This window comes from Crinia signifera, chromosome 4 (assembly GCF_055691185.1).
Source record: "Crinia signifera chromosome 4, ASM5569118v1, whole genome shotgun sequence".
NCBI lineage: Eukaryota > Metazoa > Chordata > Amphibia > Anura > Myobatrachidae > Crinia > Crinia signifera.
The window spans coordinates 1,624,659-1,652,627 of NC_139220.1; the positions used below are offsets into that span (position 1 = coordinate 1,624,659).

The 27,969-nt window shown below is 53.3% G+C and overlaps 1 protein-coding gene and 1 long non-coding RNA gene across 2 annotated transcripts in view; one reads left to right on the forward strand and one right to left on the reverse strand.

Annotated features, from left to right (window-relative positions):
* Positions 1 to 214: 214 nt before the first annotated feature.
* Positions 215 to 4,073, reverse strand: LOC146072209 (uncharacterized). The gene is made up of 3 exons (XR_014472991.1): positions 3,941 to 4,073; positions 1,586 to 1,705; positions 215 to 704 (listed from the first exon to the last, which is right to left on the reverse strand). It is a non-coding gene; the product is annotated as an uncharacterized LOC146072209 (long non-coding RNA).
* A 14,680-nt stretch (positions 4,074 to 18,753) lies between these two features.
* PIK3C2G (phosphatidylinositol-4-phosphate 3-kinase catalytic subunit type 2 gamma) overlaps positions 18,754 to 27,969 on the forward strand; it is a 154,169-nt gene continuing 144,953 nt past the window's right edge. Inside the window, exons 1-3 of the mRNA XM_083180727.1 lie at positions 18,754 to 18,871; positions 20,669 to 20,732; positions 21,193 to 21,318. Of these exons, the coding sequence (XP_083036853.1) occupies positions 18,867 to 18,871; positions 20,669 to 20,732; positions 21,193 to 21,318 (195 nt within the window). The 5' untranslated portion in view covers positions 18,754 to 18,866. The remainder of the gene's footprint in view (positions 18,872 to 20,668; positions 20,733 to 21,192; positions 21,319 to 27,969) is intronic.

Consider the following 27,969-nt stretch of genomic DNA (forward strand, 5'->3'; position numbering starts at 1 on the left):
AAAAAGTATGTGCAGCACATACTTTTTGTACTGTACGATGAGGTGCCGCGGGACCGCGCACCCCATCGCATAGCATCGCCGGAATCGGTGCGTGTGTGGGCACAATTAGACTGCAGGGAGCGGGATGTATAGTTAGTGTTAGGCTGGTGGGGGGGGGGGGGGTGGGATGTATAGTTAGTGTTAGGCTGGTGGGGAGCGGGATGTATAGTTAGTGTTAGGCTGGTGGGGGGTGGGATGTATAGTTATAGTTACGTGGGGGAGGGGGGTATACAGTTAGAGTTAGGCTGGGGGGATAGTGTCAGCATACCTTCCAACTGGCCCACAGTGTCCCGTGGTGGTGGGGGCAGTTGGGAGACAGCCGGGCGCGCAAGGTGTCCCTCTTAATAGCAGGTTTGGGGAGGTAGGGAGGTGTGGTGTTAGGCTGCAGGGTGTATGTAGTAGCTACTAACCTGGCCCACTGTGCTTCAAAGGAGGCTGCTTTTGGGGGACACTCTGGATGATTCACCTCTCTGCAACTCTTCATTCATCCTGTCCGGACCTCTGGTTCCAGGTTCCCTGCAGCCTTCTTCTCCCTCCTCTGCTTTTCAGTGCACTCTCCTGAGCTTCCTAACCTTCTGCTGCTGGCACCGCGCGGTTCTCCTCTTCTGCTCCCTCCAGCAGCCAGCACTGGGACTGGAACGGCACAGAGCAGGCTAACACGTGTCCTGTGAAGGAGAAGAGACAATGAAGATATGCCACCTCTGTGCTAGGTATGCCCCCACAGTGCTAGGTATGCCCCACAGTGCCACACATATGCCCAGACAGTGCCAGATATGCCGTAAACAGTGCCAGATATGCCCCCAGTGCCAGCCATATGCCCCCACAGTGCCAGACAGTACCAGATATGCACCCAGTGCCAGATATGCCCTCAGTGTGCGATATGCCCCCCACAGTGCCATGCCCTCCACAGTGCCAGATATGCCACCCACAGTGCCAGATATGCCCCCCCCCCCCACAGTTCCAGATATGCCCTCGACAGTGCTAGGTATGCCCCCCACAGTGCCATGCCCGCCACAGTGCCAGATATGCCCCCCACAGTGCCAGACAGTATCAGATATGCACCCAGTGCCAGATATGCCCTCGGCAGTGTCAAGTTTGCCCCCAGTGTGCGATATGCCCCCCACAGTTTGCGATATGCTCCCCAGAGTGCCAGATATGCCCCCCCAGAGTGCCAGATATGCCCCCCCACAGTGCCAGATATGCCCCCCCCCCACAGTGCCAGACAGCATCAGATATGCACCCAGTGCCAGATATGCCCTCGACAGTGCTAGGTTTGCCCCCAGTGTGCGATATGCCCCCCAGTGCCTGATATGCCCCCCCCCCACAGTGCCAGAAATGCCCCCCCCCCCCACAGTGCCAGATATGACTCCCGTGTGCGACATGCCCCCCCACAGTGCCAGATAGGCCCCCCAGTGCCAGATATGCCCCCCCTCCCACAGTGCCAGATATGCCATCCACAGTGCCAGCTATGCCCCCCACAGTGCCAGCTATGCCCCTCCCCCACAGTGCCAGATATGTTCTATTGGTGTAGGTTGGGTATACTTACATTAGACTGCTGTTGGAATAGAAGAGGCTCTGACCCGACCACTCACTGGAGGCTACAAGGTGCAGTTGCCAGGGGCTTTCAGGGCTGCACTGTCCGGGGCTTTCAGGGCTGCACTTCATGCTGCGGGTGACAGAGCTCCCCAGAGTCAGGCTGTGGGGTTGGGGGTATATATTTAGGCTGTAGGGGTGCGGGATTATAGTTAGGCTGCAGGGGAGGTGTAGAGTTAGGGTTGGGCTACAAGGCAGTGTATAGTTAGTTAGGCTGTGGGGGATGTATAGTTAGTTAGGATGTGGGGGTGGGGGCTGTATAAATAGTTAGACTGTGGGGATGGGGGTTTATAGTTAGGCTACAGGGGGTGTATAGTTAGTTAGGCTGTGGGGGTGCAGGGTGTTAGGCTGCGGGGGTGGTGGGGTGTATAGTTAGGGATGCGCTACAGGGGGTGTATAGTTAGTTAGGCTGTGAGGATGCAGGGTGTATAGTTAGTTAGGCTGTGAGGATGCAGGGATGTATAGTTAGGCTGCAGGGGTGGTGGGGGTGTATAGTATAGGCTGGCGGGGTGGTGGGGGTGTATAGTTAGCTGAGGGGTGGGGTGGGGTGTATAGTTAGGGATGCGCTACAGGGGGTGTATAGTTAGTTAGGCTGTGGGGATGCAGGGTGTATAGTTAGGCTGCGGGGGTGTATAGTTAGCTGCGGGGGGTGGTGGGGGTGTATAGTTAGGGATGCACTACAGGGGGTGTATAGTTAGTTAGGCTGTGGGGATGCAGGTTGTATAGTTAGTTAGGCTGCAGGGGTGGAGGGGGTGTATAGTTAGGCTGTGGGGATGCAGGGTGTATAGTTAGTTAGGCTGTGGGAATGCAGGGTGTATAGTTAGGCTGCGGGGGTGGTGGGGGTGTATAGTTAGGATGCACTACAGGGGGTGTATAGTTAGTTAGGCTGTGGGGATGCAGGGTGTATAGTTAGGCTGGCGGGAGTGGTGGGGGTGTATAGTTAGGCTGCGTGGGTGGTGGGGGTGTATAGTTAGGCTGTGGGGGTGGTAGGGTGTATAGTTAGGGATGCACTACAGGGGGTGTATAGTTAGTTAGGCTGTGGGGATGCAGGGTGTATAGTTAGGCTGCGGGAGTGGTGGGGGTGTATAGTTAGGCTGCGGGGGTGGTAGGGTGTATAGTTAGGGATGCACTACAGGGGGTGTATAGTTAGTTAGGCTGTGGGGATGTAGTGTGTATAGTTAGTTAGGCTGCAGGGGTGGAGGGGGTGTATAGTTATGCTGCGGGAGTGGTGGGTGTGAATAGTTAGGCTGCGGGAGTGGTGGGGTGTATAGTTAGGCTGCGGGAGTGGTGGGGGTGTATAGTTAGGCTGCGGGGTGGTGGGGGTGTATAGTTAGGCTGCGGGAGTGGTGGGGGTGTATAGTTAGGCTGCGGGGGTGGTAAGGGTGTATAGTTAGGCTGCGGGGGTGGTGGGGGTGTATAGTTAGGGATGCACTACAGGGGGTGCATAGTTAGTTAGGCTGCGGGGATGGTGGGGGTGCATAGTTAGGCTGCGGGGGTGGTGGGGGTGTATAGTTAGGGATGCGCTACAGGGGGTGTATAGTTAATTAGGCTGTGAGGATGCAGGGTGTATAGTTAGTTAGGCTGCGGGAGTGGTGGGGGTGTATAGTTAGGCTGCGGGGGTGGTGGGGGGTGTATAGTTAGGGATGCGCTACATGGGGTGTATAGTTAATTAGGCTGTGGGGATGCAGGGTGTATAGTTAGGCTGCGGGGGTGGTGGGGGTGTATAGTTAGGGATGCACTACAGGGGGTGCATAGTTAGTTAGGCTGCGGGGATGGTGGGGGTGTATAGTTAGGCTGGCGGGGTGGTGGGGGTGTATAGTTAGGGATGCGCTACAGGGGTGTATAGTTAATTAGGCTGTGAGGATGCAGGGTGTATAGTTAGTTAGGCTGCGGGAGTGGTGGGGGTGTATAGTTAGGCTGCGTGGGTGGCGGGGATGTATAGTTAGGCTGCGGGGGTGGTGGGGGTGTATAGTTAGGGATGCACTACAGGGGGTGTATAGTTTGGTAGGCTGCGGGGTCGGTGGGGGTGTATAGTTAGGCTGCGAGGGTGTATAGTTAGGGATGCACTACAGGGGGTGTATAGTTAGTTAGGCTGCGGGGGGAGGGGGAGAGGAGAGAGAGAGAGAGAGAGAGAGAGAGAGAGAGAGAGAGGAGAGAGAGAGAGAGGAGAGAGAGAGAGAGAGAGAGAGAGAGAGAGAGAGAGAGAGAGAGAGAGAGAGAGAGAGAGAGAGAAAGAGAGAGAGAGAGAGAGAGAGAGAGAGAGAGAGAGAGAGAGAGAGAGAGAGAGAGAGAGAGAATGAGAATGTACCTTGCTTCAGCTGCAGATACCGGGTGTTCAGCTCTGGCAGCACAAACATCCCCAATGTCACACAGATCACAGGGCTGCCTCTCATCCCAGCCTCACTCGATCCACAGGCGCTGCAGGCACAGTTAAGGAGGCTCTTCCTGCGCGACGCAAAAATACACTAATAAATAGTGTCACAAGAACATCACGCCGCTGCCCGTATGCCGCCTGTGTCTCCCGCTGTTCTGCTGCGCCCCCGCCTATTAGCGTGGTGCTTAGTGCTGGGGACAGCAGCACGACACCTCTCCAGGGCATGTACAGCGGCCGTAGCCCGGCTCAGGCTGATAGGATGATGCCTGCTGGGGACGGGGGTAGCTGCCGGGGGACTAGTGGAAGCTGCCGGAGGAGGACTTACCCGGCGCTATGGGGATGCAGGCCTCCGGGACCAGGCGACTACAGAGACAGTGCCGGCTCAGGGGATGGAAATAGCGCATCTTACCGCTGGTTGCTACATGGGGATGGGGAAGCTGGCGGGGACGGCCACCGCACGGAGGATACTGCAAGGGGTCTAGCTCTGCTCAGAGAGCGTGGGTGAAGTGGCCTGCAGCCACTGGAAATAGCGGGGCTTACCACTGGTTGCAGCATGGGGATGGGAAGCTGGCGGGGACGTCCATTGCACTGTTTGCGAGCAGGAGTCGGCCATGTTTGTGCACCCAACTGAAGCCACTGTACACCTCCTGTAGGCGGCTATGTACTGCGCATGCGCAACAAGTTGGAGCTCCTATCTCTATAATGGGCATGTTTCACTAAATTATAAAAAACTGTACCTATCTGAAAATCCTCACCCCAAAAGGCACTCCACTGGGACAATATCTACCTAATAAAACAAACCCCAAGTCTCAATTGTTCCTCTACCCCGAGTTATGCCTTCCCAAAAAAACCCTCATAGACTAACATGGGTGACAAAGTGTCATTTCGCGAGTGTCAGAAAAAAACTGGCAGTTGGAAGTTTAGATCGCTCCCAATTGCTCATTTTTTATATTTCGCCCTGAAATTTGGCACGCAGCACCGGTTGACGATTCTACGCGTACGTGCCAAATTTCAGCTCAGACGCCCAGTCACTTTTGAGGTGCAGTCCCTTAAACACCATGCCCCCATCCGAAAAGTTCCCTATGGGAAAAATCCGTTCGTTGGATTCAGCCTTAATATAAGGGCACTACCGTGCCCTTATAATATATATCTTATATATTTGGCTACATCTGTCACTCAAAGTGTGTGAGTGTGTGTATAACGCTGGGTGGAGCCTCTGACTCACATGACTGACTCACATGACAGAGAACCAGCCCAGTGAGCCCACAGACAGTGCCAGACACCCTCTGCCTCCCCATGTTGCCCAGCACTGCTACTCCACAGCCACCAGGTGAGCCCCCCCCCCGCCCACAAACCACCACCCACTCCGCCCTCCCGTGATTTGCGTCAAAAACACCCCCCGCAACCCCCCCTCCACGATTCGCAGCAAAAAGAACCCCCGTGACCCCCCTCCTGCGATTCGTGGAAAACACCCCCCTCCCCCGCAACCCCCCCTCCTGCGATTCGCGGCAAAAAGAACCCCCCGCGACCCCCCTCCCACGATTCGCGGCAAAAAGAACCCCCCTGGTGACCCCCCCTCCCGCGATTCGCGGCAAACACCCCCCCCCCCCCGCGCGATTCGCGGCAAACACCCCCCGCGACCCCCCTCCCGCGATTCGCGGCAAAAAGAACCCCCCCCGCAACCCCCCCTTGCGCGATTTTTGCGGCACCCCTGACCCCCTCCCGCGATTCGCGGCACCCCTCCCCCCCCCCCCAATTCGCAGCCCCCAGGATTAAATGGCACATGCAAAACTCTGACATGGCTATGGTCGACAATGAAAAAGGTTGACATGAGTTTTTGAAGATTTATTGGTACTTATGTAGTATCTGGGCATCCGATTTAGAAATCGGATCGGATCGCATCGCATCGCATGCGACCAAATTGTATGCGATGCGATGGTCAAGATTTTTCCATAGGATTCAATGTTAAAATGGTCTGAGTCCATTTTAACATAGAATTCAATGGGAAAAAGGGTTCCTTTTCCTTTCCCCACTATCCAAGTGGGCATGGAGTTGGATATAAACCTGTGGCGAGCGTAGCGAGCCACCGAGCCCGAAGCGTGGCGAGCGTAGCGAGCCCCGCGAGGGGACACAGAATACTTTTTAAGAAATATGCGTCCACTCGCCAGGCTTCGGGCTCGGTGGCTCGCTGTGCTCGCCACGCTATATAGAATCAACTCTATGCCACTTGGATAGTGGGGAAATGAACAGGACCTTCTTAACATTGAATCCTATGCAAAATCGCATCGAATCGCATCGCATCTGATTGTATGCCTTAAGGTAAGGCATACAATCACAAAATCGGACGCCCAGATACTACATAAGTACCGATTTATTTTTCATTTTTTTTATGTTTTCATATTCATTGTCATGTGCCGACATGGACACCAATGAAGTGCCACACTTATGTCAACATTTACATGTGTTGACCTTTCTGTGTTGATTTTTTCTTGTGGCGATTCGCGTCACCCCCCCCTTGCAACCCCCCCCGCGACCCACCCCCTCCCACAATTCGTGGCAACCCCGCACCGGAACCCCCGTGAACCCCGCCCTCCCGCAATTCGCAGCACCCCTTCCCCCCCGCGCGATTCGGGGCAGCCCCAGGATTAAATGGCACATGCAAAACACTGACATGGCTATGGTCGACAATGAAAAAGGTTGACATGAGTTTTTGAAGATTTGTTTTTAATTTTTTTAATGTTTTCATATTCATTGTCAAGTGTCGACATGGACACCAATGAAGTGCCACACTTATGTCAACATTTACATGTGTTGACCTTTCTGTGTTGATTTTTTCTTGTGGCAATTTGCGTCCCACCCCCACCCCCGCAAGCCCCACTCCCGCGATTCATAGCACACACCCCCCCCCCGCGACCCCCCCTCCTGCGATTCTCGGCACCCCACCCCATGACCCCCCCTCGCGCGATTTGCAACACACACCCCCTCCCACGATTCGCTGCAACCCCCGCCCCCACAACCCTCCCTCCCGCGATTTGCGGCAACCCACCCCCCCGCCACCCCCCTCCCACGATTCTCTGCAAACCCTCCCACGATTTGCAGCAACCACCCCCCCCCCCCACAACCCCTCTCCCGCAATTCGCGGCACCCCCGCGCAACACCCCCCCCTCCCGCAATTCGCGGCACCCCCGCGACCCCCCCCTCCCGCAATTCGCGGCACCCCCCGCGACCCCCCCTCCCGCAATTCGCTGCACCCCCCGCGACCCCCCCTCCCTCGAGTCGCGAACACCCAAGTTGCAATACAGGCATCATACAATTCTAACCATATTTCTCATATACAAACGTTCACAAATTAAGGGGGCGAAGCCCCTTACGACGGTGTGAAGAGCTACATGTTACATATTTATATAGGCCTCGGGGAAAGTACCAGCCAATGTGCTCCAAATTGCCATGTAAAAATGCCAGTTAGGAGCTGGTTGGCTGGTGGTGGGTTACAGCACAATGCACACTGTGACTGTATCCCCGCTCCCCGTGGTGTAGGGATCTCTGAGTAAACACGGTAGTCCTTATTCTCAGTGCACCTCAGACACTGGCACATTGTGCTTCTACCATCAGGCTCCAGTGTAAGCTGTAATCAATACATCACTGAGCCGCACAGCGAGGCAGGACAGCGGCAATCAATATAATGTATGATAATTGGATGTCCCCACAGGATGAGGGAATTGTAATGTCTGCTTCACAAGTCATAGTAACAGTAAGGTACACACCACAACCAGATACCCAGGTGTACACCTGAAAGCAGGGCCCTCCTACCTCCCAGCATCCAGTGCGGCCATGACTATACAGGGTGTAAGCCTGAGAGCAGGGCCCTCCTACCTCCCAGCATCCAATGCGGCCATGGCTATACAGGGTGTACACCTGAGAACAGGGCCCTCCCACCATCCAGTGCGGCCATGGCTATACAGTGTGTAAGCCTGAGAGCAGGGCCCTCCTACCTCCCAGCATCCAGTGCAGCCATGACTATACAGGGTGTACACCTGAGAGCAGGGCCCTCCTACCTCCCAGCATCCAGTGTGGTCATGGCCATACAGGGTGTAAGCCTGAGAGCAGGGCCCTCCTACCTCCCAGCATCCAATGCGGCCATGGCTATACAGGGTGTACACCTGAGAGCAGGGCCCTCCTACCTCCCAGCATCCAGTGTGGCCATGGCCATACAGGGTGTAAGCCTGAGAGCAGGGCCCTCCTACCTCCCAGCATCCAATGCGGCCATGGCTATTGTGATGATCCCGGGGTCATGCAGCAGCGCAGCGCGACTTATGCCTCACGCAGAGCCCCAGGATCACTCCGAATTCCAAAGATCGCACAGGAATACACAATAGCAAAGGTACAAAAGTATTACCTTTATTTTACACACGGGTTATACATGTAAAATCAGCAATTACAGTCTATATACAATATATACAGAAAGGCCATCAGTATTAGTCACGTTATCAGAACCTTACCACGACACCACTCAGGTTAGCTTCAGATGGACAGGACCCGCAAGTCCACAACTTCCAGCGCTGACGCTCAGTCACTTCTCTCCCTTCTCTCCCTCCAAACACCCACTTACATCCCAAAAGCACCCCTCTCCCCCTCCCTCAGGAATTCTTAACCCTTCCTATGCTGGGTGCAGTTGCATGAATGTAACAGGGTCTCCTATTACCTATCCATTGGCTGATTAACTCACTCCGTTCATCTGGCTTTGAAGCTTGTGTACGTGAGGGATTTCACACCTTCATGTGAACAGATCTCTTCTCTGGAGACTGACCCTGGTGTTATCCAGCCGTTAGCTTCTTGTTATTTGGGGGGGAAGTGTATGTCTCTGCCACTACCTGTAGTCTCTGTTACTAAACAGCCTATAAAGAGGCCCTTTGATCCCTGAACCAAAAACTATAAACAAACTGACCAGATTCTAATCTAAGCGTTTGGTCCCTTCTAGCTGGACCATTTGTCTCCACATATACAGTTACAATATTTAAGTAATACGCATTTGGTAAGACTGCCATAATTAACTTCATAGTCACAAATCCCTTATTCATGATACCATCGCAGTTTACTAAGAACATTACCTGGAGGCAGTGACGTAACCACGGGCAACGCTGATCCTCCCTCCCAGTTTCTCCTGTGCCCAGAAACTATCTTCTTGTCTTTATATGCATATGTAACAGTATGGGATACAGTATACAAAGCTTTGGGAACATATTACAGTCATTTACATAACATGAGGGAATATTTCCCTCCAGTAGCACACATACTCAGCCTAATGGAATAATCTGTTTGGATTATTCAGTATAACATATTATTATTGTCTGACATACAGCCCTGTGATGTCCCCTGTATGCAGCAGTCTGGGGAACACAGCTCAGATATGATTACAGTCAGTATAACATCCTATTATTGTCCGACATACCGCCCTGTGATGTCCCCTGTATACAGCAGTCTGGGGAACACAGCTCAGATATGAATACAGTCAGTATAACATCCTATTATTGTCCGACATACAGCCCTGTGATGTCCCCTGTATACAGCAGTCTGGGGAACACAGCTCAGATATGAATACAGTCAGTGATAATATCCGGTTATCGCCGGCATTTTGCAATTCTCTTTGCTGAAGCGCAGAAAGAGGCGGAAGAACAACATATGACGGAAAGGGGCGTGGCCTGGTTCCGTCACACAGCACCCCTGTTGTTTACCGCCGCTGCGATTCACGGCTACACAATGTCCCTGCGTATTGCTTATCCCTGGCCCTCCTGGGCTCAGCCATTCACAGTTTATCGCACAACCTCCAGTACTCCTGGTACAGGGTTTTCCACTGTCAGGTGGGAATGTTTCCTCCTCGCCTTCCCTTTTGGTTGTTCCTCCTCCCTCCGCCTCTGGCGCAACTGGGAGGGGCCCGATCTGCGCACGCAGACCAGCATCAGGGAACCTGGCCGCTCTTAACAACAGTGCTGATGTTGGCTGCAGAGGAGCGGCGGGTACCGACAATGTCCCTCCCTCAAACGCTTTCACATCCACCCCACTTGGGTCTGAAACCTCCCCCAGCCCCTGAAGCTGCTGGGCCTCCCCTGGGCAACCTTCCATCCATGTCTGTTCATCCACCTTGCAGGGCCTCAGCACACTCTGCCCCCACCTGCCCTCAGCAGTAGGCAGTGGCCCAGGGAATTCTCCTTCACACCATGGCTGCAGAAGAGCAGGGGGTATCCGCAATCCTTCCCTGGCTCTTCCCTCAAAAGCCCCCACAAACACCTCCCCCAGTTCTAGATGGTCCTCTGGACCCTTACGTGATGCTTGAAGGTCCTTGCTGGTGGGATCCTTCTCCCCCACCTCCCAGGGCCTGAGCACACCCAGCCTCCACCTTCCCTCAGCAGCAGGCAGCGGTCCTGGGGATTCTCCTTCACAAAATGGCTGCAGAGAAGCAGGGGGTATCCGCGAGTCTCCCCCTGATTTACCCACAATCCCCCCCCATGGGTCGAACACCTCCCCCAGCCCTTTGAACAATAACTGCTGGGCCTCCCCTGGGCAAACTTCCATCTTCCCCAGGGTGCACTGCTTCCCCAGCCTGGCTATAAGAGGGACTGGTGGGGTGGCATTGTACGGCAGCACTGCTGGCATCTCCCTTACAGCCCCAGGTGCAAACTCACATTCTCTTGCTCGTGCCATGCTGGGTAGTGAGGTGTCTTCCTCTGAGGTGCAGGGGGGTGATGAGCTATGCCTCTGACCATCCCCTCCATGTTTGCTTGCTTGGCTGCCTGTTTGCTGCAGCGGCTCCCCGGGCACATAATTACAGTCAGTCACTCTTGCAGGGGACTCGCAGAAGCGCTGCACCCCAGCCTCTACTCCCTGCTCTGGCACCCCGGTCACATACCTGCCTTTTGACTTCAGCTCCTCCTGGCTCTGATGGCTAAGTGGGAACAGTCCTGGATAATCCTCCTGGGGTGGTAGAGTGGCAGAGCACCCACCAGACACATTTCCTTCCATCTCCCCCTGCTGAATATGCTGGGGCTCCTGGGGCAAGATGCCCTCATTCCCTGGGCCGCTGGTGGTCATGTAGGGGAGAAGTACTGCCCACTCTGCTGGGGCACAATCCTTGCAGACCCTCTGGCCGCTAGTTTCAAAGTCTCCATCTCCCACATCTGCAAAAGGGAAGATGTACTGCCATTCTTCCTGGGGTGCCAATTTTGGGTGCACCCCCATCCTTTGGCTAGCTGCTTGGAGCAGTGGCTGACCACTGCTTTGTACCTCCTGTGGCGAGGACTCAGCCATCACAGTCCCAGCCTCCAAGATATGCTCTGCTCTGGGGCTATTCTCTGGGGCAGCCCCTGCACTGTATACTGGCACTGCTCTATCTATCACGGGCTCCGTGTGCACCAGTCCATCATCACCATGTGGGGCCACAGTGCCCAGCTCCGCCACACTACTTGGCACAATGCAGGGGGAATAAATATCCCCTCCCCGATATCCATCTGCCACAATCACAGTCCATGATGTTAGGGCTCCTTTAGAGTCCGGGGTCCCTGGTGCGATATCACAGGGACACTCCACAGCTAGTTCCTCATTTCCCAACTCACTGAATGGGAACAGTTCTGTGATTTCTCCCTGTGTCAGTGGGGGATCTAGTTCTGTGGCTCTCTGAGGATGCATAAGCTGCAGCAGCCGACGTTCCTCTGCCTCCACCCTCTGACACTGGTCCAGCCACTCTGTGGAATTCAGCTGTCCCTGTGCCCGGGCGACCCTCTCTGCATTATCATAACAGTGCAGGAGACACTGCAACTGCTCCTGGACACTTCTCAGTTCTCCTGGACACAGGACCCAGTTCCTATACGCGCTGAATGCATGTAGCGGGTCCTCTTGCTGCTCGTACACCCATCGGATAAGAGTGCAGTGTGAGCGGCCTTCAGGGGGTGTGCTGCATCGTAGCCTCCATTCGTCAGTTAGGTCCTCCAGACTCATTCTCGCTAATGGAGCTCCAGATTCTGCAGGCCACAGTTCCTCTGCCTCCCCCCCTGGGATCTCGGTAGTGGACCCCTCGGTCATCCACCCCGGTGGCACCATCAACTCCTCCTCCCTTTGAGTTCTCTTCACGGGCTCCTTCCCAGGAACCACTTTACCCGGTGCTGGCACGCTGGCCGCAGCGATCCGGCTTCTATGCATTAGCTGATGCGTGGCGTTACTTACTTCTGTGACAAAAGTCTTCCACGCCACCGTATGCAGCAAGTTTCCTGCTGCAGCCTCAGATACGTACTGCTTAAATTCATCGGTCAGGTAAGCTGCTTTCACCTCTGTAGTAGCTCCTGTCCATACATTAATCCACCGATATGCTGCTTCCCAATCCTCCCAGAGGGGCTGCATCAGCGTGGATGGGCTTCTCCAGTCCCATTCCTCAGCCAGACGACTCCATGACGATTCCTCATCTATGAGCCTCACTGCTCTGGGTGACTGTGGGCACCTCTTGCCTCTATTTGGACGTCTCTGTCCTTTTCCTGGAGCCATTCTCCACACGGGCTGCACTCGTAGAGCTTGGTCAGCGTCACTTGCTGGACCCCCTTACGTCAGCTTCCGCTTCTGGGCCACGGCACACTCCGCCGTTCCCTCGCTTGCAGGGATTGTCCCCTGGACAAGCTGGCACTTAAGCGGAATTCTTCCCTCGCTTAATGCCCTCGCAAAGTATACTTTTTCTTCTCCCCGGCATCCTTGTTAGGAACAATGGTTACCAGGTCCCTCAAACATGAGCTAATACTGGCCAATTACTGGCTATTGTGTTTCCAGAGCCTGGTCGCATCAAGATACGAGCCCCTAGCTCTCCCTCCTTTGGGTGTGCGATCCCCACCGCTTGCCACCAATTGTGATGATCCCGGGGTCATGCAGCAGCGCAGCGCGACTTATGCCTCACGCAGAGCCCCAGGATCACTCCGAATTCCAAAGATCGCACAGGAATACACAATAGCAAAGGTACAAAAGTATTACCTTTATTTTACACACGGGTTATACATGTAAAATCAGCAATTACAGTCTATATACAATATATACAGAAAGGCCATCAGTATTAGTCACGTTATCAGAACCTTACCACGACACCACTCAGGTTAGCTTCAGATGGACAGGACCCGCAAGTCCACAACTTCCAGCGCTGACGCTCAGTCACTTCTCTCCCTTCTCTCCCTCCAAACACCCACTTACATCCCAAAAGCACCCCTCTCCCCCTCCCTCAGGAATTCTTAACCCTTCCTATGCTGGGTGCAGTTGCATGAATGTAACAGGGTCTCCTATTACCTATCCATTGGCTGATTAACTCACTCCGTTCATCTGGCTTTGAAGCTTGTGTACGTGAGGGATTTCACACCTTCATGTGAACAGATCTCTTCTCTGGAGACTGACCCTGGTGTTATCCAGCCTTTAGCTTCTTGTTATTTGGGGGGGAAGTGTATGTCTCTGCCACTACCTGTAGTCTCTGTTACTAAACAGCCTATAAAGAGGCCCTTTGATCCCTGAACCCAAAACTATAAACAAACTGACCAGATTCTAATCTAAGCGTTTGGTCCCTTCTAGCTGGACCATTTGTCTCCACATATACAGTTACAATATTTAAGTAATACGCATTTGGTAAGACTGCCATAATTAACTTCATAGTCACAAATCCCTTATTCATGATACCATCGCAGTTTACTAAGAACATTACCTGGAGGCAGTGACGTAACCACGGGCAACGCTGATCCTCCCTCCCAGTTTCTCCTGTGCCCAGAAACTATCTTCTTGTCTTTATATGCATATGTAACAGTATGGGATACAGTATACAAAGCTTTGGGAACATATTACAGTCATTTACATAACATGAGGGAATATTTCCCTCCAGTAGCACACATACTCAGCCTAATGGAATAATCTGTTTGGATTATTCAGTATAACATATTATTATTGTCTGACATACAGCCCTGTGATGTCCCCTGTATGCAGCAGTCTGGGGAACACAGCTCAGATATGATTACAGTCAGTATAACATCCTATTATTGTCCGACATACCGCCCTGTGATGTCCCCTGTATACAGCAGTCTGGGGAACACAGCTCAGATATGAATACAGTCAGTATAACATCCTATTATTGTCCGACATACAGCCCTGTGATGTCCCCTGTATACAGCAGTCTGGGGAACACAGCTCAGATATGAATACAGTCAGTGATAATATCCGGTTATCGCCGGCATTTTGCAATTCTCTTTGCTGAAGCGCAGAAAGAGGCGGAAGAACAACATATGACGGAAAGGGGCGTGGCCTGGTTCCGTCACAGCTATACAGGGTGTACACCTGAGAGCAGGGCCCTTCTACCTCCCAGCATCCAGTGCAGCCATGACTATACAGGGTGTAAGCCTGAGAGCAGGGCCCTCCTACCTCCCGGCATCCAATGCGGCCAGGACTATACAGGGTGTAAGCCTGAGAGCAGGGCCCTCCTACCTCCCAGCATCCAGTGCGGCCATGGCTATACAGGATGTAAGCATGAGAGCAGGGCCCTCCTACCTCCCAGCATCCAGTGTGGCCATGACTATACAGGGTGTACACCTGAGAGCAGGGCCCTCCTACCTCCCAGCATCCAGTGTGGCCATGACTATACAGGGTGTAAGCCTGAGAGCAGTGCCCTCCTACCTCCCGGCATCCAATGCGGCCATGGCTATACAGTGTGTACACCTGAGAGCAGGGCCCTCCTACCTCCCAGCATCCAATGCGGCCATGGCTATACAGGGTGTAAGCATGAGAGCAGGGCCCTCCTACCTCCCGGCATCCAGTGCAGCCATGACTATACAGGGTGTACACCTGAGAGCAGGGCCCTCCTACCTCCCAGCATCCAGTGTGGTCATGGCCATACAGGGTGTAAGCCTGAGAGCAGGGCCCTCCTACCTCCCAGCATCCAATGCGGCCATGGCTATACAGGGTGTACACCTGAGAGCAGGGCCCTCCTACCTCCCAGCATCCAGTGTGGCCATGGCCATACAGGGTGTAAGCCTGAGAGCAGGGCCCTCCTACCTCCCAGCATCCAATGCGGCCATGGCTATACAGGGTGTACACCTGAGAGCAGGGCCCTTCTACCTCCCAGCATCCAGTGCAGCCATGACTATACAGGGTGTAAGCCTGAGAGCAGGGCCCTCCTACCTCCCGGCATCCAATGCGGCCAGGACTATACAGGGTGTAAGCCTGAGAGCAGGGCCCTCCTACCTCCCAGCATCCAGTGCGGCCATGGCTATACAGGATGTAAGCATGAGAGCAGGGCCCTCCTACCTCCCAGCATCCAGTGTGGCCATGACTATACAGGGTGTACACCTGAGAGCAGGGCCCTCCTACCTCCCAGCATCCAGTGTGGCCATGACTATACAGGGTGTAAGCCTGAGAGCAGTGCCCTCCTACCTCCCGGCATCCAATGCGGCCATGGCTATACAGTGTGTACACCTGAGAGCAGGGCCCTCCTACCTCCCAGCATCCAATGCGGCCATGGCTATACAGGGTGTAAGCATGAGAGCAGGGCCCTCCTACCTCCCGGCATCCAGTGCAGCCAGGACTATACAGGGTGTAAGCCTGAGAGCAGGGCCCTCCTACCTCCCGGCATCCAGTGTGGCCATGGCTATACAGTGTGTACACCTGAGAGCAGGGCCCTCCTACCTCCCAGCATCCAATGCGGCCATGACTATACAGGGTGTACACCTGAGAGCAGGGCCCTCCTACCTCCCAGCATCCAGTGCAGCCATGACTATACAGGGTGTACACCTGAGAGCAGGGCCCTCCTACCTCCCAGCATCCAGTGTGGCCATGACTATACAGGGTGTACACCTGAGAGCAGGATCCTCCTACCTCCCGGCATCCAATGCGGCCATGGCTATACAGGGTGTACAACTGAGAGCAGGGCCCTCCTACCTCCCAGCATCCAGTGTGGCCATGACTATACAGGGTGTAAGCCTGAGAGCAGGATCCTCCTACCTCCCGGCATCCAATGCGGCCATGGCTATACAGGGTGTACAACTGAGAGCAGTGCCCTCCTACCTCCCAGCATCCAGTGTGGCCATGGCTATACAGGGTGTAAGCCTGAGAGCAGGGCCCTCCTACCTCCCGGCATCCAGTGTAGCCATGGCCATACAGGGTGTAAGCCTGAGAGCAGGGCCCTCCTACCTCCCAGCATCCAGTGTGGCCAGGACTATACAGGGAGTACACCTGAGAGCAGGGCCCTCCTACCTCCCAGCATCCAATGCGGCCATGGCTATACAGGGTGTAAGCCTGAGAGCAGGGCCCTCCTACCTCCCAGCATCCAGTGTGGCCATGGCTATACAGGGTGTACACCTGAAAGCAGGTCCCTCCTACCTCCCAGCATCCAATGCGGCCATGGCTATACAGGGTGTAAGCCTGAGAGCAGGGCCCTCCTACCTCCCAGCATCCAGTGTGGCCAGGACTATACAGGGAGTACACCTGAGAGCAGGGCCCTCCTACCTCCCAGCATCCAATGCGGCCATGGCTATACAGGGTGTAAGCCTGAGAGCAGGGCCCTCCTACCTCCCAGCATCCAGTGTGGCCATGGCTATACAGGGTGTACACCTGAGAGCAGGGCCCTCCTACCTCCCAGCATTCAGTGTGGCGATGACTATAGAGGGTGTACACCTGAGAGCAGGGCCCTCCTACCTCCCAGCATCCAGTGTGGCCATGACTATACAGGGTGTACACCTGAGAGCAGGGCCCTCCTACCTCCCAGCATCCAGTGCGGCCATGACTATACAGGGTGTAAGCCTGAGCTCATGGCCCTTTTCTTTTTTACCTGATGTTTTTACCCATTCTTGTCCCATTACTGTTCCCCAGTGTACTGCGCAATGGTATATGCTATGTGGACAAATGTTATTTCTGTACATGACCCTGTCCTGTTACACCCTGTGACCCCGTCCTGTTACACCCTGTGACCCCGTCCTGTGACACCGTCCTGTTACATTCTGCGACCCCGTCCTGTTACACCCTGTGACTCCATCCAGTAACACCCTGCGACCCATCCTTTTACACCCTGCGACCCGTCCTGTTACACCCTGTGGCCCCGTCCTGTTACACCCTGGGACCCCGTCCTGTTACACCCAGGGACCCCATATTGTTGCACCCTGTGACCCCGTCCTGTTACACCCTGTGACCCCGTCCTGTTACACCCTGTGACCCCGTCCTGTTACACCCTGTGATCCCGTCCTGTTACACCCTGTGACCCTGTCCTGTTACACTCTGTGACTCAATCCAGTAACACCCTGCGACCCGTCCTTTTACATCCTGCGACCCCGTCCTGTTACATTCTGCGACCCCGTCCTGTTACACCCTGTGACTCCATCCAGTTACACCCTGCGACCCATCCTTTTACACCCTGCGACCCGTCCTTTTACACCCTGTGTTCCCGTCCTGTTACACCCTGTGTTCCCGTCCTGTTACACCCTGTGACCCCGTCCTGTTACACCCTGCGATCCCATCCTGTTGCACCCTGTGACCCCGTCCTGTTGACCCTGTGACCCCATCCTGTTGACCCTGTGACCCCGTCCTGTTACAAATCGGGGCCCAGTCCTGTTACACCCTGTGACCCAGTCCTGTTACACTCTGTGATCCCGTCCTGTTACACCCTGTGACCCCGTCCTGTTACACCCTGTGACCCCATCCTGTTACACCCTGTGACCCCGTCCTGTTACACCCTGTGATACCGTCCTGTTACACCCTGTGACTCAATCCAGTAACACCCTGCGACCCGTCCTGTTACACCCTGCGACCCCGTCCTGTTACACCCTGCGACTCCATCCTGTTACACCCTGGGACCCTGTCCTGTTACACCCTGTGTTCCCGTCCTGTTACACCCTGGGACCCCATCCTGTTACACCCTGCGACCCGTCCTGTTACACCCTGCGACCCCGTCCTGTTACACCCTGCAATCCTGTCCTGTTACACCCTGGGACCCCATCCTGTTACACCTTGCAATCCCGTCCTGTTACACCCTGTGACCCCGTCCTGCTACACCCTGTGATCCCGTCCTGTTACACCGTGACCCTGTCCTGTTACACCCTGTGACTCCGTCCTATTACACCCTCTGATCCCATCTTGTTACACCCTGTGGCCCCGTCCTGTTACACCCTGTGGCCCCGTCCTGTTGCACCCTGTGACCCCGTCCTGTTGCACCCTGTGACCCCGTCCTGTTGACCCTGTGACCCCGTCCTGTTGACCCTGTGACCCCATCCTGTTGACCCTGTGACCCCGTCCTGTTACAAATCGGGGCCCAGTCCTGTTACACCCTGTGACCCAGTCCTGTTACACTCTGTGATCCCGTCCTGTTACACCCTGTGATCCCGTCCTGTTACACCCTGTGGCCCCATCCTGTTACAACCTGTGGCCCCATCCTGTTACACCCTGTGGCCCCCTGTCCTGTTACACCCTGTGACCCAGTACTGTTATACCCTGGGACCCAGTCCTGTTACACCCTGCGACCTCGTCCTGTTACACCCTGTTACACCCTGTGGCCCCCGTCCTGTTACACCCTGTGGCCCCCGTCCTGTTACACCCTGTGATCCCGTCCTGTTACACCCTGTGACCTTGTCCTGTTACACCCTGTGACCCCGTCCTTTTACACCCTGCGACCCCGTCCTGTTACACCCTGCGATCCCGTCCTGTTACACCCTGCAATCCCGTCCTTTTACACCCTGTGACTCCGTCCTGTTACACCCTGTGACCCCGTCCTGTACACCCTGTGACCCCAGCTCTCTGCCTTATGTTATAGGCTGAGGATGAGGAGGAGGAGCTGAGCATCAGCGAGCGGCTGGAACACGCTCAGTATTGGAGGGAGATGAGGTAATTATACCGCGCTCTGTGTATCACAAGCTAAAAGTGGGGAAAGTGATGGAACTCGCGGGCACCAGGCTACAATGTCTATAGGGAGATACTGATAGATGTCATGGTGTAAGTACAGATATTGGGTCACACAGGGGGGTTCCCCATGCTGTTAGGTTACCTAGGTGGGATCATTACTGAGCCAGTAGCACAGATTATCTCACCTCTGTACAATCAGAGAGATCCAGCATGACCTGTTAGTGGCACCTGAGGACTGGAGAACACCCGTTTCAGGTTGTTTGGATCGGCCATGTTTTATCTGGATGCAATATGGACCGGAAATTCTTTATCTTACTTTATTATAGTTCATGTAGCATCAAATGTTATTTATATACAGATCACACAGCCTGCACCCTGCCCTGGCACTACTGCCTGCCCTGGCGCTGCATCCTGCCCCAGCACTACAGCCTGCCCTGTCACTGCACCCTGCCCTGGTGCTGCATCCTGCCCTGGCACTACTGCCTGCCCTGACGCTGCACCCTGCCCTGGCACTACTGCCTGCCCTGGCGCTGCATCCTGCCCCAGCACTACAGCCTGCCCTGACGCTGCCTCCTGCCCTGGTACTACTGCCAGCCCTGGTGCTGCCTCCTGCCCCAGCACTACAGTCTGCCCTGATGCTGCACCCGGCCCTGCTGCTGCACCCTGCCCCAGCACTGCAGCCTGCCCTGGCGCTGCCTCCTGCCCTGGTACTACTGCCAGCCCTGGTGCTGCCTCCTGCCCCAGCACTACAGTCTGCCCTGATGCTGCACCCGGCCCTGCTGCTGCACCCTGCCCCAGCACTGCAGCCTGCCCTGGCGCTGCCTCCTGCCCTGGTACTACTGCCGGCCCTGGCGCTGCCTCCTGCCCCAGCACTACAGTCTGCCCTGACGCTGCACCCGGCCCTGCTGCTACACTCTGCCCTGCCACTGCACCCTGCCCTGGCGCTGCCTCCTGCCCTGGTATTACTGCCTGCCCCGGCGCTGCATCCTGCCCCAGCACTAAAGCATGCACCCTGCCCTGACACTGCACCCTGCAGCCTGACACTGCACCCTGCAGCCTGGCGCTGCACCCGGCCCTGGCGCTGCACCCGGCCCTGGCGCTGCATCCTGCCCTGGCGCTGCATCCTGCCCTGGCACTGTACCCTGCCCTGGCACTACAGCCTGCCCTGGCACTGTACCCTGCCCTGGCACTGCACCCTGCCCCAGCACTACAGCCTACACCATGCCCTGGTACTACTGCCTGGTCTGGCTCTGCATTCTGCCCTGGCGCTGCATCCTGCCCCAGCACTAAATCCAGCCCTGGTACTACTGCCTTTGTGCTGTTTGCAGTCACCCCTGATATTGCCCCGCACCAAGCCCCGTGCTGACACACTTCAGTCCTTGCCAGCATCAGTGTGAGCGCAGCCCATGGAATCCTGTGCGGAATTTCTCACCAATACGCCACATTTGGTTTCTCTGTACAGCCCCCTACACACTAGGCCACCCTGGCTGATAATGATATCAGCACCCACTAAACAATCAGACGCCCCATGGGCGATGCTGCTGCCTTTTGGGTTTGCATTTATCCAGAAATGATTTTGTTTAAGAACCACAACATGTCTGTGGGTTCCCAGGAGATGGAAGAGACGAGGTCAGACGTGGGATGCGCGAACCGTAATTAGCACCTTTTACGTCTTCCCATTATCGCCTTTATGTGTGCGCTGTACGGGGAACCTGTCTTTGTATTCCCGCTCATTACTAAATTACACATTAATTAAGTTCTTCTTACATTTTCTTTCAGAAAAAGTCTGTTTAGCGCTGTCTCGTCCTATGAGGATCACGTCCGATATTTTATCCAGAATCCGGTAATTACAGGACCCTTAATGCTCTGTGATATAGGGGGACAGGTGCTGAGTAATTGGGGGTCACAGTAGGGGCACCTTTACATATACAATGCCATCTGGGCAGGATTGCTATATGCCACCGTACCGGGTGGATTTATGTGCAGATGCAGGACAGGAGGTCTGTACCGCTGTGTATGAGCCGCTGTGCCCTGGATCTGCGCTTCATATATTTACTGGATATTTCAGACTCCCTGATACCCATTTGGCATCTTGTATGGTATTCACCAACAAAATCTGTTTGGGTACAATATCCCGGTGGTGATCGATCCCCACTGTGGCATCTCATCGGTCACAATCCTGATTACGTCCTATTTGACATTAGTAATTATATCAGTGAGTATACAGAAATGATGTACAGCAGAATCTACGTATAATAACATCAGTATTGTATATCATGTATAATACATATCTCCTGTGTTAGCATGCAGGTGTCAGTAATGTGCTGAAATCTGTCAAAGAAATTTGCTATCTTCTTCGGTCAGTGGAAACCAAAGAAATTGCCAATGCTGTCCAAAGTCTCTCTGCTGCAATATACCAGCCGGCTCAGGTGAGTGCTCTGCACCATTACTACTATTGGGATGTCATCACCTGCGCCATTACTACTAGTGTGATGTCACCAGTCCACTCAGGTGTGTGCTTTGACCCATTACTACTAGTGTGATATCCCATCTGCGCCATTACTAGCCAGCTCAGGTGAGTGCTCTATACCATTACTACTAGTGTGATGTCACCAGCCAGCTCAGGTGTGTGCTCTGTACCATTACTACTAGTGTGATGTCACCTTCTGGCTAAGGTGGGTGCTCTGTATCATTACTACTAGTGTGATGTCACCAGCTCGCTCAGGAGGGTGCTCTGTATCATTACTACTAGTGTGATGTCACGAGCTCGCTCAGGTGGGTGCTCTATACCATTACTACTAGTGTAGGTCAGGTGTCTGCTCTGTACCATCACTACTAGTGTGATGTCACCGTCTGCAACATTACTACTAGTGTGATGTCACCATCTGCACCATTACTTCTAGTGTGATGTCACCATCGGCACCATTACTTCTAGTGTGATGTCACCGTCTGCACCATTACTTCTAGTGTGATGTTACCGTCTGCACCATTACTTCTAGTGTGATGTCACCGTCTGCACCATTACTTCTAGTGTGATGTCACCGTCTGCACCATTACTTCTAGTCTGATGTCACCGTCTGCACCATTACTTCTAGTGTGATGTCACCGTCTGCACCATTACTTCTAGTGTGATGTCACCGTCTGCACCATTACTTCTAGTGTGATGTCACCATCTGTACCATTACTTCTAGGTTGGTGTCAGCATCTGTACCATTACTTCTAGTGTGATGTAACTAGCCAGCTCAGGTGCATGCTCTGCACTATTACTACTAGTGTGATGTCACTGTCTGCACCATTATTACTAGTGTGATGTCATCAGCCGGCTCAGGTGCGTACTCTGCACCATTACAATACTTCTAGTGGTGATGTCACCGTCTGCACAATTACTTCTAGTGTGCACCATTACTTCTAGTGTGATGTCACCATCTGTACCATTACTTCTAGTGTGATGTCACTGTCTGTACCATTACTTCTAGTGTGATGTAACTAGAAAGCTCAGGTGCAGGCTCTGCACTATTACTACTAGTGTGATGTCACTGTCTGCACCATTATTACTAGTGTGATTCACCAGCCAGCTCAGGTGCGTACTCTGCACCATTACATTACTTCTAGTGGTGATGTCACCGTCTGCACCATTACTTCTAGTGTGATGTGACCGTCTGCACCATTACTTCTAGTGTGATGTCACCATCTGTACCATTACTTCTAGTGTGATGTAACTAGCCAGCTCAGGTGCATGCTCTACACTATTACTACTAGTGTGATGTCCCTGGCTGCACCATTATTGCTAGTGTGATGTCACCAGCCGGCTCAGGTGCGTACTCTGCACCATTACAATACTTCTAGTGGTGATGTCACCGTCTGCACCATTACTTCTAGTGTGATGTCACCGTCTGCACCATTACTTCTAGTGTGATGTAACTAGCCAGCTCAGGTGCATGCTCTGCACTATTACTACTAGTGTGTTGTCACCGTCTGTATCATTATTTCTAGTGTGATGTAACTAGCCAGCTCAGATGCATGCTCTGCACTATTACTACTAGTGTGATGTCACTGTCTGCACCATTATTACTAGTGTAATGTCACCAGCCGGTTCAGGTGCGTACTCTGCACCATTACAGTACTTCCAGTGTGATGTCAACGTCTGCACCATTACTTCTAGTGTGATGTAATGCTCTGCACCATTACTTCCAGTGTGATGTCACCATCTCTGCCATTACTTCTAGTGTGATGTCACTGTCTGTACCATTACTTCAAGTGTGATGTCACCGTCTGTACCATTACTTCTAGTATGATGTAACTAGGCAGCTCAGGTGCATGCTCTGCACCATTACTACTAGTGTGATGTCACTGTCTGCACCATTATTACTAGTGTGATGTCAGGTGCGTACTCTGCACCATTACAGTACTTCTAGTGATGATGTCACCGTCTGTACCATTACTATTAGTGTGATGTCACCAGCCGGCCCATCACTACTAGTGTGACGTTGCTGTCTGCACCATTACAACTAGTGTAAAGTCATTACAACCCCCAACCCCAACAGTTCTCACTTATTTTGACTTCCCCATCCTCCTCAAGGATTATACAGCCCACCAAGAGCCTCTGCAATCTATCTCTGTGTCTGTAACTACCCAGTTTGTTTCATCACTGTTTCCTATTGTAAAGTGCAACAGAATTTGCTACGCTGTTAAGAAACTGTTAACACATAAATAGATTAGTAATGACTGAATGGTGCACCTGCACTCTCCTGTGTGATAAAGTTGTATGAAGGTGGAATTCTGGGCAGAGGTGTCCATTGGTATTACCGCTCACTACAGTTCATACTAGCCCTGATACATGCATGTGACAGTGAGCATGTTATTAGTTGCAGAAGGTGAGGAGGTTTCGCCTGGGGCATCTGTCACCACACCCAGCAATACCGCAGGAGTTCCACAAGTTCATTGTCGGTTCAGTGCATTCCCCGCTCAGAGGATTCTGCTGATCTAAGGCTTCCCTGGGACTGTGAAAGGTCGGAGTTAGTTTATTTTGTCAGCTGAAACGCTGATGGCTAATTATCTGTGATTCCGGCTGAGGATTCTTATTGAAACAAAAGCTAACAGAGAGTCTGTCAGATGGCGGTGACGGCGCAGCCGTGGAATCTCTGTAGCTGGGATCTAAAAGATTGTTCCGTGCAAGAGAACGCCCAGCCTGGTGATTGTCCCTCAGTGGACACATAGCAAACCTTCTACAGATGACCGGTGCAGAGAGAACGCCCACCCTGGTGATTGTTCCTCAGTGGACATATAGCAAACCTTCTACAGAGGATCGGTGCAGAGAGAAAGCCCGGCCTGGCGATTGTTCCTCAGGTGGACATATAGCAAACCTTCTACAGAGGACCGGTGCAGAGAGAACACCCAGCCTGGTGATTGTTCCTCAGTGGACACATAGCAAACCTTCTACAGATGACCGGTGCAGAGAGAACGCCCACCCTGGTGATTGTTCCTCAGTGGACATATAGCAAACCTTCTACAGAGGATCGGTGCAGAGAGAAAGCCCGGCCTGGCGATTGTTCCTCAGGTGGACATATAGCAAACCTTCTACAGAGGACCGGTGCAGAGAGAACACCCAGCCTGGTGATTGTTCCTCAGTGGACATATAGCAAACCTTCTACAGATGACCGATGCAGAGAGAACGCCCAGCCTGGTGATTGTTCCTCAGGTGGATATATAGCAAACCTTCTACAGATGACCGATGCAGAGAGAACACCCAGCCTGGTGATTGTTCCTCAGTGGACATATAGCAAACCTACTACAGAGGACCGGTGCAGAGAGAACGCCCAGTCTGGTGATTGTTCCTCAGGTGGACATACTGTATAGCAAACCTTCTACAGAGGACCGATGCAGAGAGAACGCCCAGCCTGGTGATTGTTCCTCAGGCAGACTTATAGCAAACCTTCTACAGAAGACCGATGCAAGAGAGAAAGCCCGGCCTGGTGATTGTTCTGCAGGTGCAAATATAGCAAACCTTCTACAGAGGACCGGTACAGAGAGAACGCCCAGCCTGGTAATTGTTCCTCAGGTGGACATATAGCAAACCTTCTACAGAGGACCGGTGCAGAGAGAACGCCTGGCCTGGTGATTGTTCCTCAGGCGGACATATAGCAAACCTTCTACAGAAGACCTATGCAAGAGAGAAAGCCCGGCCTGGTGATGGTTCTGCAGGTGCAAATATAGCAAACCTTCTACAGAGGACCGGTACAGAGAGAACGCCCAGCCTGGTGATTGTTCCTCAGTGGACACATAGCAAACCTTCTACAGAGGACCAGTGCGGGCCTGGCGATTGTTCCTCAGGTGGACATATAGCAAACCTTCTACAGAGGACCGGTGCAGAGAGAACACCAAGCCTGGTGATTGTTCCTCAGGTGGACATATAGCAAACCTTCTACACAGGACCGGTGCAGAGAGAACACCCAGCCTGGTGACTGTTCCTCAGGTGGACATATGGCAAACCTTCTACAGAGGACCGGTGCAGAGAGAACGCCCAGCCTGGTGACTGTTCCTCAGGTGGATATATAGCAAACCTTCTACAGAGGACCGGTGCAGAGAGAACGCCCAGCCTGGTGATTGTTCCTCAGTGGACACATAGCAAACCTTCTACAGAGGACCGGTGCAGAGAGAACGCCCAGCCTGGTGATTGTTCCTCTTGTGGACATATAGCAAACCTTCTACAGAGGACCGGTACAGAGAGAACACCCAGCGTGGTGATTGTTCCTCAGGCGGACACATAGCAAACCTTCTACAGAGGACCGGTGCAGAGAGAACGCCCAGCCTGGTGATTGTTCCTCAGGTGGACATATAGCAAACCTTCTACAGAGGACTGATGAAGAGAGTACACCCAGCCTGGTGATTGTTCCTCAGTGGACATATAGCAAACCTTCTACAGAGGACCGGTGCAGAGAGAACGCCCAGCCTGGTGATTGTTCCTCAGGTGGACATATAGCAAACCTTCTACAGAGGACCAGTGCAGAGAGAACACCCAGCCTGGTGACTGTTCCTCAGTGGATATATAGCAAACCTTCTACAGAGGACTAGTGCAGAGAGAACACCCGGCCTGGTGATTGTTCCTCAGGTAGACATATAGCAAACCTTCTACAGAGGACCGGTGCAGAGAGAACGCCCAGCCTGGTGATTGTTCCTCAGTGGACATATAGCAAACCTTCTACAGAGGACCGATGCAGAGAGAACACCCGGCCTGGTGATTGTTCCTCAGGTGGACATACTGTATAGCAAACCTTCTACAGAGGACCGATGCAGAGAGAACGCCCAGCCTTGTGATTGTTCCTCAGGTAGACATATAGCAAACCTTCTCCAGAGGACCGGTGCAGAGAGAACACCCAGCCTGGTGATTGTTCCTCAGGTGGATATATAGCAAACCTTTTACAGAGGACCGATGCAGAGAGAATGCCCAACCTGGTGATTGTTCCTCAGTGGACATATAGCAAACCTTCTACAGAGGACCAGTGCAGAGAGAACGCCCAGCCTGGTGACTGTTCCTAGGGTGGACATATAGCAAACCTTCTACAGAGGACCGGTGCAGAGAGAACGCCCAGCCTGGTGATTGTTTCTCAGGTGGACATATAGAAACCTTCTACAGAGGACCGGTGCAGAGAGAATGCCCAGCCTGGTGATTGTTCCTCAGTGGACATATAGCAAACCTTCTACAGAGGACCAGTGCAGAGAGAACGCCCAGCCTGGTGACTGCTCCTCAGGCGGACATATAGAAACCTTCTACAGAGGACCGGTGCAGAGAGAACGCCCAGCCTGGTGACTGCTCCTCAGGCGGACATATAGAAACCTTCTACAGAGGACCGGTGCAGAGAGAACGCCCAGCCTGGTGATTGTTCCTCAGGTGGATATATAGCAAACCTTCTACAGAGGACCGATGCAGAGAGAATGCCCAGCCTGGTGATTGTTCCTCAGTGGACATATAGCAAACCTTCTACAGAGGACCAGTGCAGAGAGAACGCCCAGCCTGGTGACTGTTCCTAGGGTGGACATATAGCAAACCTTCTACAGAGGACCGGTGCAGAGAGAACGCCCAGCCTGGTGATTGTTTCTCAGGTGGACATATAGAAACCTTTTACAGAGGACCGATGCAGAGAGAGAACGCCCAGTCTGGTGACTGTTCCTCAGTGCACATATAGCAAACCTTCTACAGAGGACCGGCGCAGAGAGAATGCCCAGCCTGGTGACTGCTCCTCAGGCGGACATATAGAAACCTTCTACAGAGGACCGGTGCAGAGAGAACGCCCAGCCTGGTGACTGCTCCTCAGGCGGACATATAGAAACCTTCTACATAGGACCGGTGCAGAGAGAACGCCCAGCCTGGTGATTGTTCCTAGGGTGGATATATAGCAAACCTTCTCCAGAAGACATTGTTGCTTTTTCTGGAAATTTATATACAAAGATTTATATACTAGGAATGAACCCTTTACTTTAGGTAGCAAAGCAATAGAGGTGCCTGTGCAATATAATTTTAATTGTATGTGCATTATGTTATGATGTCATTATTACATTTTGTGTTTTTAAAATGTATCACTGTCTAGCGCTACTATCTTTTTGTATTTCTGTTTTTTGCTTAAGGGACTCTCAATCCCCTATTAGTAGCAGCTTCACATCACATCACACCACAGCGCCCAATTGTGTTGTTTTTACAACCATTTTGGTATATTTTTTTGCTATATATTAGCCTGAGGAACAGAGAGAACACCCGGCCTGGTGACTGTTTCTCAGGCGGACATATAGACCGGTGCAGAGAGAATGCCCAGCCTGGTGATTGTTCCTCAGTGGACATATAGTAAACCTTCTTCAGAGGACCGGTGCAGAGAGAACGCCCGGCCTGGTGACTGTTCCTCAGGTGGACATATAGACCGGTGCAGAGAGAATGCCCAGCCTGGTGATTGTTCCTCAGTGGACATATAGCAAACCTTCTACAGAGGACCGTGTAGAGAGAACGCCCAGCCTGGTGATTGTTCCTCAGTGGACATATAGCAAACCTTCTACAGAGGACCGTGTAGAGAGAACGCCCAGCCTGGTGATTG